Source organism: Acanthochromis polyacanthus, chromosome 1, assembly GCF_021347895.1.
Source record: "Acanthochromis polyacanthus isolate Apoly-LR-REF ecotype Palm Island chromosome 1, KAUST_Apoly_ChrSc, whole genome shotgun sequence".
NCBI classification, from domain to species: domain Eukaryota; kingdom Metazoa; phylum Chordata; class Actinopteri; family Pomacentridae; genus Acanthochromis; species Acanthochromis polyacanthus.
This window is the reverse complement of record NC_067113.1, coordinates 32,754,166-32,767,908: the sequence shown is the minus strand read 5'-3', so window position 1 is coordinate 32,767,908 and position 13,743 is coordinate 32,754,166. Positions and strand designations below refer to the sequence as shown.

Genomic DNA, 13,743 nt, shown 5'->3' with positions numbered 1-13,743 from the left:
ACAGAAATAGCAGCTCAGACAGAATTCCCCTGATGGAGTGAAGAGAGGCTGAGGGCAGATTAATTAGTCTGCAAGGAAGGTTACTCGAGTTTGGTCTTCAGAAAGCCTATTTCCCTTCTTGGACATGTCTGATTCTAATTTTACTCAGACGTTTCCCTGTCTAACCGCTGTTGGTTGTTGACTCATTTTTTTCCTTGTCTGTCTAGAAAATACAAACCAACATCCCAAACTTAACCCTCCAAACCCTGAAACCTGCCTGCAGCATCGAAAAGTGTGTTATCTCTAAGAAAATCACCAAAGTTACATCATATATCAAAGCTAGAAACTTCAAAATAGAAAGAATCTCATCTGTGAGGTGCTTTTCTATCACAAAAACGAAGCTTAAAATCCCCGTATTTAATCAAAATCACTATTTTCTACATGTCTAATTTAAGAAATTAACAGAAAAGCAAGCAATAAAACAAAAATTTTTGCATTAGATTCTGTAAAAAACTACTAAAACTCTACACTTTTTGCTCAACTGTGAAGCCAAGAACCACTTAGCTGTTTAGGGGACTGTTTGAATGAACTAGGATGAACTGCAGGCTGTTTCCACAAAGCAGATGGGAGACAAATATGGAAATGAGTCTTTAAAGTTTGTAAAGATCTCCTATCTGGCAACTAGACTTGTTTGAACATGTCTTAATATCGATTGTACAACTTTAAATTTGTGAAATTAAGCAAAACGGTTGTTTTTAGACCACCTCTACTTCCAGATTCTGCGGGGTTTTTTGCTGTTTATCTGACAGAAAACCATGCGCGTCTTTTTCTTTTCGGAGTACATCAAGGATTTATACTGGGTCCACTACTTTTTAGAATTAAATTTAAATAAACACCAACATTTGTAAATTCATTTTACCAATATTGTTCACATTGTATTCTTAATGTTACCTTTGATGCTACCTTAAATGACCTTCTGTCTAATTACTGGACTTATTAAAACATTTCTGATTATTAATTTCGGCACTCTGATATCGTGAGATTCAGCGTTTTCTGGCTGTATATTTGACAGAAAACCATGCATGTCTTTCCTTCTCGGAGTACCTCATGGATCTATTGCGGGTCCACTACTGTTTTAGAATAAATTATAATAAACAAAAATAAGCCACTTTACCATTGTTGTTCACATTATATTCCTTATGTTACCTTTGATGTTGCCTTAAATGACCCTCTGTCTGACTACTGGACCTGTTTGAACATGTAAGAATATTAATTTCACAACTCTGATATTGTGAGATTCTGTGTTTTTGGTTGTATATCTGACAAAAAAACATGCATGTCTTTTCTTCTTGGAGTGCCTCAAGGATCTATTCTGGGTCCACTACTTTTTTTAGTATGAAATTCTAATAAACACCAGGATTTGGGAACCTATTTTACCAATAGTGTTCACATTATATTCTTAATATTACCTTTGGTGCTGCCTTAAGCGACCTATTTGGCTACTAAACTTGTCTGAACATGTCTGAATACTGACTGTGCAACTCTGATACTGTGGGATTTTGCTTTACAAAAAAAATAACTTGTTTTTGCTAAGAGGAGGGCTCTCAATCTTCTTATCCTCAGCTCTTGTCAGTGAATAAGTATATTCACAAAATGTCAAACTATTCCTTCAACCCTAAAGAATTGTTTTCACTATAGTTTAGTTTTAAACCAAACACAATTTGCCTGATCTTTGCAGATATCCGGCTTGAACTTGGACTCGACTCGGCCCGAAGACACGACATCGAGGAGATCGCTTCACTTCTGCCAGCCGCGGCGTTGCAGCTGCTCTACTTTATGTTTCTCTCCAAACAGTTGAGCGCAGAGTTTGTGTTACACCGAGAGTGAAATCTAAAACTAACACTGACAGTCACAGGAGGGCATAAATATCCCTGAGCTGAATCTGCTCCAAGATAAATGTGAACACATGTCACCAGCGTGATGCCTTCCAGCTTCCGCGCAGCGTCATCAAAACAGCAGGACGACGAAAGATCCGCGACAGATAGACGAGCAATAACCGTCTCTATTTACTTATGTTGTAAGCTTGCGTGAGCCCAGTCCTGTGATTCTTCTTTCGAAACTTGAAAAGACAGATCCAGCAAACTCTTGTGGCAACCACTGTGAAGCCAGACTACAGTAAAATAGACAAGGAGAGTGAAAAAGAGGGGGAAAGTCTTGTACGAATCTTGTATCTACTTTCTGTTACCTGTCTCTTGAGGGGGAACTTTGACAGCTTTTGCACCGGAGGCGTCGGGAGGGTTTTCTGCGTGGTCATCCTCATGCGGCAGAGGATGACGATGACCACTGCGAGGATGAAGAGGACGCAGCCCGTCACGTAGATGAGGATGTCGGCGTAGTAGTCCTCCTTCTCTGGACTCACTGCTTCGAAAACATGCAAAAGACAGTCAAAAATGCACACAACAGTTTTTCTAAAGGATGATGAAGCTGTCTTGTTTTGCTCAGTTTCACTTAAATGGACGTTCTATTAAATAACGTCCATAACTCAAAGTGGCAACTGATCAGAAAGCTGTAAAGTATGCATTCATATTCTGAGTTGAGACAGCTAAATGATCAGCTTGTAGTTTTATCCCGCAGCAGGTAATTGCACCTGTGATACGCTTTTCCCTGGGGAGGTAATTATTGTCTTGAACATCGAACACAGAAATGTCTTTAAATTGCCTCGTAGCCTTGAGACACACAAACAGACGATGTGCTCTGATTAAAAAGCGTCTCCCAGTAAGGGAAGGCTCGGTTCGTTCAATTAAAGAGGTGACGACACACTTTGGACGCACTCGAAACGTGTTAACAACTAACAATCTGAGGTAATGCAAGATAATTAGGTTTGAAAATGAATGTTGAATCAAGACTGTGCCACTGAGCAAAACACGAAGCTGTCAGAAGTGGAGTTCATAATGTAGGTGGAGGGAAAAGAGGAAGAGGAATATACCTGGAAGCACCGTCAGCCAAGCAGAGTGGTAAGCATAGCCGATAGAGTTCCCTGCCAGACAAGTGTACTCGCCCGCATCCTCAAAAGACACATTGGTCAAGAAGAGAACCTCTAGCTCCTTATCTGTGGTGTTAATACCGGCCGTCTGTGGAGGATGAGGAGGGGGGGGGTGAGAGGAGAAAGAGGGGGAAAGGGAGATATCATGAGCCCAAAGCTTCTTAGAGGAAACACCAAATACACCCCTGGAGATAATGGACAGAACGGAGGATTTTGAGGAAGTTTTCTGCTGACAGCGCCGCCACCAACACCTGAAAAACACCCAAGCAGCACCTTCACCACACTGTGAAAGAAGCTCGCCGGTTCAACTTAAGGTCACGGATGCTTTAGTGAAAGAAACAAACTTGTAGAATCAGGTAGGGCTGGGCGATAAATCGAATTAATTTGATTAACTCGCCTTTTTAAAACCTGACGATTTGAAAATTTGCCAAACCGTAAAATCGAGGCGTGCTTAAATATATACCAATACAGATTCTTCTTCTGCCTTTCACGACTTGTGCACTGGCGTTTGCTTTACACTCACACCCCCGTCATGGCAGACACAACAGCAGACGAAGAGTTGGTCGCGAGAAAAGTGCCTCATGTTATATCGATTATATGGAAGTGGTTCGGCTTTGACAAGACTGACACAGAGCAAACTACAGCCATGTGCAAGGTTTGCAAAAGTACTGTGAAAACGAAGAGTAGCAACCCAGCTAACCTCTTTCAGCACCTCCGGCAGAGGCATCCTAAAGAATGGGAAGAGTGCTCGCAGCTACGGGAGTGCAGCATGGCTAGCACTAGCCATAGCAAACAGACCGCAAAGAAACAACAAAAATCGATTAAAATCGTAATCGTCCAAGATGGCTAAAAAAAAATTAAAAACTGAGATTTTATTTTTTGGCCATATCGCCCCGCCCTAGAATCAGGTTTTCTCTAGATTCCAGGACAGTGGTTTGCTCTAACATAACTATCTTGAATATGCATTTTTTATCATGAGAAAAGGCCATTTCGGGTGCTCAGAAAGCCCCATATACAGGGGCTATCGTCCCAGACGTAGAGGTCATGGGTTCAAATCCAGCCCATGGCCATTTACTCCTCCACTCTTCTACTCATGTTTCCTGTCTCTCTCTCTCCATTGCCCTATATACAATAAAGGCAAAAAAGCCATAAAATAATTTAAAAAGAAAAGACCATTTCATGCTTTCTCTAGCCACAAGGGTATGAAAATTTCGTTCCCCATGTGGACATCCATGTTCAGCCCAACATCTGTGACCAGACTGTTCAAAACAAATGCTTGTTCTTCTATATTCTGCATGATCCACACCTTTTTCATTTAAGATGTAACTTTAATGAAAAGATGGACTTTGGAGATGCTTGATTTGTTGACGGTGCCCAAACACAGTGTGGAGCTCTAAAATCTCCAGGTATCCCGTGTTTTTTCTGCCCACTGCTATCGGCACACCTCAGAAATAATCACATTGATATGATGCTACTGTCTAATCTTTGTCTAGCTACGATATCATGAAAAAAGTGTGTGTTTTTGTGTTCAATATAACCTGTTCTTTAATATTATTTTGTACATTTCAAAAAATATGCATACTTAGTTTCTCCACATATGCAAAAAACATTATGTACTTATGAAGAAATTTGTGCAATTTAGATAAAATCTGTCCAATATCAGTACTTCTTTGGTCAGTATTTCTACTCATGAGGGAATCTGTGCAATACCATTGTTTTTTGATATACAGATATGTGCAATTTTGTTATTTTCCACATCTAGGGTAATCTGTGAAATATCCAAATATGGAATAATCTGCACAATATCAACAGTGCGTATGTATGTTTTTGGTTATTTTTTATTTTCTGCTGATGTTCCTTACATGTTTGCACTGTCCTACTTGTTGCTTTAAGACTGCACAATCCCCCTTTGTAGGATGAATAAAGATGCATCTTATCTGATCTCATATAAGGGGCAATGTAACTGTCACCTGGAAACCATGAATTGACCTTAACTGACAAAACCTGTTTGATAAGATGGAACTTTTTGACCCGTTTTCCGTCACTCGCACCAGCACCCATGACCTTAAATTGAACCGGCGTCCATTTTACCTGATGCGAAAGCAAACCAGATCCCTTCACCACAACGTCTCGTCTGCAGAAATCATGGCGAGCAAGCAGAAGTTTTCTTTATTTTTAGACCTCCTGGGCTTCAGTGATTCTTGGCTGCGTATTTGACAGAAAAGCGTTTGTGTCTTTTTCTTCTCGGAGCGCCTCAAGGATCTATTCTGGGTCCACTCCTAAAGTCAAATAAACACCGAGGTCTGTGCAGCCATTTCGCCATTGTTGTTAAAAATTTCAGTCCACTGGTGCAACATATAATCATCAAAACGTCGCTCCAGCTGAGTAAACTTACATTCAGTGCCCTCCCGGTGCAGTTTCTTATAAATAAACTTAAAAAGAGCATCCCCGCAGTTGTGGTTTTTGCCCTTTTGACTAATGATTGGTGTGACGACCGGTGGGGGAGTTCGTTTCAAAGCCGGTGTCTGATGTGGTTCGGTGGAAGGGAGAGGTGGAGGACTCGCTCTCCAAGCCTCGGTAATGAACATCGACATCCAGACCCGGTTATGAATCAGAGTCCTGCTGCATGCTTCCATATAAAAGCACATTAATATAGCTGGAGAATGCACTCCCAGAGAAATCAATACTGCTGTGTATGCGCGGCTGGTTTGGTCGGCGAGGCTTTTATGTCGTCGGTGTGTTTCTCTGTGTAAAGGTGTTTGTGGGTGAGACGTCTGAAGTCACCGTGGTAATTAATGGTGCAATATTGTGTTCGTTATCGACCGGGGGAGGAAGGGAAAGTGGCACCGGGAGTTAAAATGGATGATAGCCACCAGCTAACAAAAAGTGAGCGCTTGAACTCAGAGGAGAGAGATCTATTAGCAGGCCAGCGAGCCGTCGAACCCACAACCAGGAGGAAATACTGCAGAAAACAGGAGGAAGAGGAGCAGCGGAATATCCGGCTCGGAGCTCAGGATTTACCTGGGTTGTGTATCTTAAGCCAGAAAGCGTTTTCCGACTTGCCTACAAAGTTTGAGGCTCGACACCAGTACTTCCCGGCGTCTTTCTCTGTCACGTTGGACAGTTTCAACTTACTGTGGGCCTCAGTGTGTTTACTGACAACACTCTGCAAAGGGAGAAACGAGAAGCTCAGTGAGGCCTTCAAGGATCCTGCAAGAACACATTGTGAGAAAACAAACCCTTTTCAGACACGCTTTCCCTTCTGTTAAGGTGACGGCATCTGGACTTTTTGCATAAAAATGAGCAATCTTGGTCAGCCAGACCTTGTAATATTTCACTTTTAACAGGACACAAGTCTGAACAACATGTAATCACATTATTATTTGAGGCAATTTTTTTAACATTTAAGCACCCAGATTGGTCCAAAAACAAAGAGTTTGCGTGCCAAAATGTTCAAATGTCTTTTTCACTTTACTAAATAGAATGTCCATAAAAATACAACTTCACTGTGTAGAAGACAGAATCTAACAGGCCAAATTAATAAGACTCATCAATAGTGAAGTTTACTTTGTCGCTTCCAGTTGTTTAGGACTGTTTCCTCTGAGCTTCAGCACAAGTCTGTACTATATGCAGTCACACTATTAGATGAATTGTGTCAAGCAATTTGAGGATTTGTTTTCAACATTTCGGCACCAATATTGATCCTAAAAGATTACAGAGAGCAAAAGACAAAGGGTTTGTGTGCCCAAACGTCTTTAACATTCACTTTGCTGTACAATTTCACACCTATTACAAACTAAAAATTCCATAAAAGTAAAATTTTATTATGAAAAAGACAGAATCTAACAGGTCAGATTAATAAAACTCATCAGTAATAAGTGTAATCCAGGTTTTGAATAACAGGAGGTAAAGTTTTTCTTTGTTGCTTCCAGTTGTTTAGGACTATTTCCTCTGAGTTTATTGAATAACTGCAGCATCAGACAGCAGCAGGATCCATATGAGTGACAGCTGACTTCATTTACATTAACTGGATTATAAAGACACATAAACAGAATGTCCAGCATTTAGGGAATCATAAATAATCCAGACTGTTTTTGAAGAACTGCTTAGTTTAGATTCAGTCCTTTGTTAATTAGTGCCGTCACTTGAACAGATTGTTATATGTCTCATGTCTGAAAAAGGTTTTACAAGCAAACCTGGAAGAAAACAGACACAAACACAGACTTTAACACACTGCAACACATTCTTATTTTTCCACTTTAAATGCAACACTCAGAGCCCACTTTATTGCAGGTTTAATACGGCGGCTCTGCCATTAATCCCACCTTAACGAAGCTCACGCTGTTGACATTTTCAACAAATTAAAAGTTTACCGTTGAAGGGGCGGAGTGAGTGACATTTTACAAACACCTCTCAGTAAAATGCAGTCCAGCAGCATCAGCATCACCATGAGCTCAGGGCAAAAACACAGCATTGATTTACAACCTCTGTCGACAGAAATTATGGGCATCGTAAAAGTGAGGCCTTTGTGACAGGTGTGAGTCGTGTATTTGACTGCACAGGTGTGTTGCTGCTTATCTGTTTTATGCAATAAAATCAAGTTATTATTAGAACTCTGGAGACAGCCAGGCTGGCAGTTTCCCCCCTTACAGTCTTTATGCTAAGCTAAGCTAACCCTTTCCTCTAAAGCAGGGGTGTCAAACACGTGGCCCGCAGGCCAAAAGCGGCCCTCCAGAGGGTCCAATCCGGCCCACGGGATGACTTTGTAAAATACTAGATTGCTCAATGCTCATTTGTCATTTTGTGTCTCATTTTTGTAATATTTTGTCTTGTTTTTTGTCTTTTATTGTCTGACTTTTGTTGTTTGTCTCATATTTTTCTCATTTTATGTCTTGTTTTTGTCATTTCGTGTCTCGCTTTTGTCGTTTGTGGCACGCTTTTGTCATTTTGTGTCTAGTTTTTGTAGTATTTTGTCTTGTTTTTGTTGCTTTTTGCCTTTTTTTGACTGACTTTTGTTGTTTGTCTCATATTTTTATCATTTTATGTCTTGTTTTTGTTTTTGTCACAAGGAAAAGATATTCTTGGTGCTCGTAAATGAGGACAACAGGAGGGTTAAAACATCTCAAATTAGGAGGTTACATGAATCCATTTTTGAGTGAAAAACTGCTTTTTCTTGTCTGGCTTATTTTAAGACAACTAAGCTTGACAACCCTGGTAAAACATAGCTTTAAATAAGTTTTCCCAGCTAATTTTAAGATTTTTTTTCACTTATTTCAAGGTAAAAGTTCCTTGAAATACGTTTTTTTCCCTTGCTTTGAGAGGGGCATTTTTTTTCCAGTGTAGAATCTCAAAAACACACCAACACCCCCCATACGCTGCAGTAACACATGCTGTCTGTAGGTAGATTAAAGCCACTACAGCGCGTCGGTTTAGCGGTAAATGCAAAGAAAAGCGCCTCTGAATTATTAAACGGGCGAAAGCACATAAAGGGAGAGAACATATCATGTTTTATGGTCGTTTAATGAACATCCAGGGCTCGGCTCCAGACGCCTCCCCACGCAGGGCGAGTCGTTCATCGTTAACTCTTTTTCCAGGCTTCAAAAGAGCGATTCAGGCGTTTATCAAAAAAAAAAAAAAAAAAGATCATGCATGACCCCGTCCTCCTCCCACCCTCAGCTGTGTTTAACTCCTCCAGTACATACGCCACACATGAGAAAGCATCTCACGCCGAATGAACCGCGGTGGGCCCAGAGAGAGTGACAGAGGGAGGGAGGGAGGCGCACAAATCTCACTAAATACTGTTTCAATTATGTGGTAGTTGAAAATAGAGCGTGGAGCCGCAGTCTGGGCTGACAGGGCTGCTTTCCCCCCTTTCTGTCTCTCTCTGTCGGCCTCTGCTTCTCACTCCCTCTGTCTTTTATCTCCCTGGAGTCTTCTCTGCCCTAAACGTGTGAGCCAAATTCACGTACTGACGGTGAAGTCGAATGAAACGCCGCAGCTTTCATGTAGAAGCTGCAGAATTAAATGTAAAGTAGCCCTCTGAGCTCCTGTCACATTTTTACTCACTGTGAGCTCATTTCTTTATTCATGGGTTGTTTTGTGTCGTGTTTTTGTCATTTTGTCTCGTGTTTGTGTAACATTTTTCCTTGTTGTGTTGGTTTTTTTGTCTTTTTTTGTCTGACTGTTGTCGTTTGTCTCATGTTTTTTTCATTTTGTGTCTCGCTTTTGTCATTTTGTATGTCGGGTATGTCGCTTTTGTTGTTTTGTGTCTTGTTTTTAGCGTTTTGTGTCTCGCTTTTGTTGTTTTGTGCCTTGTTTTTAGTGTTTTGTGTGTCGCTTTTGTTGTTTTGTGCCTTGTTTTTAGTGTTTTGTGTGTCGCTTTTGTTGTTTTGTGCCTTGTTTTTAGTGTTTTGTTTCTTGCTTTTGTTGTTTTGTGTTTTGTTTTTAGTGTTTTGTGTCTCGCTTTTGTTGTTTTGTGTCTTGTTTTTAGTGTTTTGTGTCCCGCTTTTGTTGTTTTGTGTCTTGTTTTTAGTGTTTTGTTTCTTGCTTTTGTTGTTTTGTGTCTTGTTTTTAGTGTTTTGTGTCTTGCTTTTGTTGTTTTGTGCCTTGTTTTTAGCATTTTGTGTCTCGCTTTTGTTGTTTTGTGCCTTGTTTTTATTATTTTGTGTCTTGCTTTAGCGTTTTGTGTCTCGTTTTTGTAATATTTTGTCTTTTTTGTTTGATTGTTGTCGTTTGTCTCTTGTTTTCATCATTTTGGGTCTCATTTTTGTCATTTTATGTCTTGCTTTTAGTGTTTTGTGTCTTGCTTTTGTCGTTTTGTGTCTCATTTTTGTAAAATTTTGTCTTTTTTTGGTCTCACTATTGTCGATTGTCTCATGTTTTATCATTTTGGGTCTAATTTTTGTTGTTTTGTGTCTTGCTTTTAGCGTTTTGTGTCTCGCTTTTGGCGTTTTGTGTCTGGTTGTTGTAATATTTTGTCTTTTTTTTGGTCTGACTGTTGTCGTTTGTCTCATGTTTTTATCATTTAGGGTCTCATTTTTGTTGTTTTGTGCCTTGCTTTTAGTGTTTTGTGTCTCCCTTTTGTCATTTTGTGTCTCGTTTTTGTAATATTTTGTCTTTTTAAGTTGTCTTTCTTCAAAACCTGTAATAAATTTGTCATTTAATTATTACTTTTTATGCACAAAAAAAGCTATAATTAAAAGACCGTTTCAGTCTGTTGAACAAATTATGCAATTTGGTGAATGTTTAATATTTAATCAGTCATTTTTAGGGCTCTTAGCCTTACGGTAGTTCCATGTTGAATGAGGGTGGCATTGATTTTCATGGCAAAAAAGTGATTAAATGTACTTTAGACTGATATTTTTAAAGTGTTTTCACAGATTTTTATACAATTCAGAGCACAGGGCACCACTGTCACTGTTCACAGTGTGCAAATATTCAATTTATTATCGAATAAATGGTCAAAAAATGAGAAGTCGAGGCCCTAACTAACCTCTGCACTCAAGGTTTTCTTTAAGGCTTCGACTGCAAAATAATCCATCCTGATGCTGCCTTTCTGCTCATATTGTTCTGAAAATAGCGAGTTTGAAAGTCAGAAATCCATCAGTTCAGGAGACTCTTTTTCTTTCTCATCTTATTCCTCCTTCGCTCTCCTTCGCCCTCCATCTTAACCCGCCGCTCTGTCACACTTTCTCTGCTCTCCCTGCTGACTTTGCCCTTCCTTGTGTTCCCTCCACTCATTTTTTCCATGGCTTTTTTGGGTGCCTCTTCCCTCTTTCCTCCTCCTCCTCCTGCTGCTGAAACCACGCGACGCAGCACATCTGACGGCAGCGGCGGTTAACAGAGCCCGACTCTCTGCCTGCATTGCCGCCACCACAGCAGTTAACTTAGTCCAAACCAGATGTTTGTTTTATTCCCTCTCTCTCCTCTCTCTGGAGGCAGAAAAAGAAAAAAAGAGGGGGAGGCCAAATGAGAAAGCTCTTGGTTTTTCAATGGGAGTCTTCCTCTGTTCGCCCTCGAAATATAAAAAATAAAAAACAACAACAAAAAAAAAACACGCCCCACTGTGGGTTTAGGGTGTTGTCCTCTGCTGGCGAGGAATGTTTTTCACTCTATTCTTGAACGCCGCCTGTGGAGGCGACGAGACCTCCTAAGACTACGCGACGCCTTCCCCGCTGCGTTTATTTAACCTTGATTTCACGAGAGAACGCTCGAGATTGGGAAAAAAAAAAGCCTCGAAGAGTGACAAGACGCAGCGACGGAACAACCGCAAACAAAAGCAGACAAAGTGCAGCTAAAAACTGAAGCAAAAAACACAGAATATGGTGATTTTTGAGTAAAAAACATCTGCAGTCCTGTACACACTCTGTCACAGAGCTGCAGGTATAAACACAGAGTTCATTCCCAGGCAAGAAAACGCGTCACGACAATCAGCAACGAATCAAACGAAATGTTGAGGAGGATAACCTCTGAGGTGGATTTGTGCTTCGATCAGGGTTTTATCTCTTATTGCTTCAGTTAAGCTTTTTGTTTTTCTGCTCAACTGAAGCTCAAGATGCCGGTTTTTGTCGATTATTTTTGGGAAAAAAGCAGAAGAAGTGTGATGATTGTGTGTTTTTTGTACTTCTGACAACAAGGAGAAAGTTCAAAAGTAGATTTTGCAAAAACCGATAACTCCATTTTGATATATTTTCAGAAAACTTTTTTTTATTGTTTACTTGAGATAATATCAATCAAACTGAAATTGAGTGGATTTGACTCAGTAGAAAAATACATGACAAAATAGAGAAAAAATAAATTATTAGTGTTATTTTTATCATTATTATCTCAAGTAAACATTAAAAAATGAGTTTTCTGAAAATGGAGTTAGCTGTTTTTGCCAATGAACTCTTCATTTTTTTTCTAATAATGCTAAAAGAAAATGTAAATTTTAAAAAATGAAAAGCATCTCCTTGTGCTGATTATAAATCTGTCACACAGTGATTTATCAAACATCATAACTTCGACTTTAATCTCCTTTTCGGAGTTAGAGATAATAGATCAGATTTAGTTCAGTAATAAGAAATTAAACAATGAATATTTTGCTGCATGTTTATGGATTTCTTACTGTATTTCTTATATATTATTATACTCTTATGATGCTATACTCCTAAAATATTCAGTTTAATTATTGTGCAATTAGTAAAAAAAAGTTGTGGTTACAGTGGTTATTTGAAAGACTGGTAAAATGTGTATTGCTTTCAATTTAATTAAACAATTAAATTACAAAAATAAACTGTGAATTTATAAGTCTAATGTAAAATAACATTAAAAACGTAGACTTTAAGTGATCATTCAATTTCCACTTTCTACAATAAAAAACAAAAAATTGGGGCATTAAAAGATTATTGAAATATTTTTGCATATTTGCAGAAATATTTTCACTTCATGCAAATCATGAAACTGTTAAATTCAGTTTTAATACAGAAAATATAATCATAAAATCAGATAAAAAGTGTCAAAGAACAGAAAAACTCATTTTGGTTGTGTAGTTTAACGTAGATATTATATAAAAGAAAGATATCTTCTGTGATTTATTATTATTATTATTAATAAGAAGAAGAATTTAATTAAAGTTTGCACAACAAAAATATTGAAAAATATTAAATTAAAAAAACTATATATCTAGTTATGTTTTTATTTATTTATTTGTGCATATTATAAGTAATTGCATTGATTTGATATAAATATCCTTCAATTTACATTAAAAAAATCCCCCCAAATTAATAAATAAAATGGAGTTATGGAAGAAAATGTATTTGAAATATGGAAAATCTCTGTATTTTTGTGACTTAGATGGGTATTTTCTATCATTTTGAAATTTAAAATTTTATTTTTTTGGCATCCTAGGAGCCAGAAAATCCTTTTTCAATTTAATTTTCAAATTTAATTTATTTTTTTACAGTGTAAGCTGAACTACACTTCATTTTCCCCCTGAAGGAAAAAAACAGCAAAAGTCCGCCTTAAATTCTGATTCAATTTAACTTTATCTATCTTCAGCCGCAGTAATAATTGAACCTGAACTTCTCCAGGTGTCTCATACAGGAGCAGAATATGATTTCTATTGATATTTCTGTGGATATCACCTGGTTATGGAGTGCACATTTCTATACACTGTGGTGTGTTGCAGAGTGCAGGTGAAGCTTTTCTCCTATAATGAAGGTGTAACATTTAAAGAATGAGCTCCACAGTTATTCGCTGCTGTAAAAAGAGCCTGGGGAGCCGCAGACCCACCTCCTGTAAAAGCTCATTAAACGAGGCATTTAGGAGGGATTAATTATGAGTGAAATTATTGTCGGCTGAAACCCACTCCAGGCATCGGGGCTCATTAGAAGCAGAGCGGGGAGGGAAGCGGTGAACACCCACCTTGAGGATGTTGACGTAGGGGACGCCGTCGGGCCCGTAGCGGCTGCCGTTCACCTCGATGTGTTTCAGCCACTGGATGTGCGGCTGGGCGTCGCTGTAGACCTTACAGTGGAACTCCACGTCGCTGCCCACCACCACCGTCTGGTTGGCTGGGAGGCCTGCCTGGAGGATGGGCCTGTGGGGCGAACGCTCTGCAAAGGAAGAAAAAAGGAAGGTCGTGCATGTTAACGACGAGCTGCAGGAAATGCACACATTCAGCAACTCTGGTGTGGTATTTTTTAAATTTATTCAATGTTTGCACAAAAGAAGAGCTGAGA

The 13,743-nt window shown here is 39.1% G+C and overlaps 1 protein-coding gene across 4 annotated transcripts in view; it reads right to left on the bottom strand.

Moving 5' to 3' along the window:
- fgfr3 (fibroblast growth factor receptor 3) overlaps positions 1-13,743 on the bottom strand; it is a 113,723-nt gene that overhangs the window by 21,110 nt on the left and 78,870 nt on the right. For 3 of the 4 annotated variants that reach the window (XM_022206675.2, XM_022206674.2, XM_022206678.2), the window contains exons 7-9: positions 13,427-13,617; positions 2,966-3,110; positions 2,225-2,400 (exon numbers count right to left, since the gene is read on the bottom strand). In XM_022206675.2, the coding sequence (XP_022062367.1) occupies positions 2,225-2,400; positions 2,966-3,110; positions 13,427-13,617 (512 nt within the window). The remainder of the gene's footprint in view (positions 1-2,224; positions 2,401-2,965; positions 3,111-13,426; positions 13,618-13,743) is intronic. The other variant, XM_022206676.2, reaches the window with a different exon arrangement.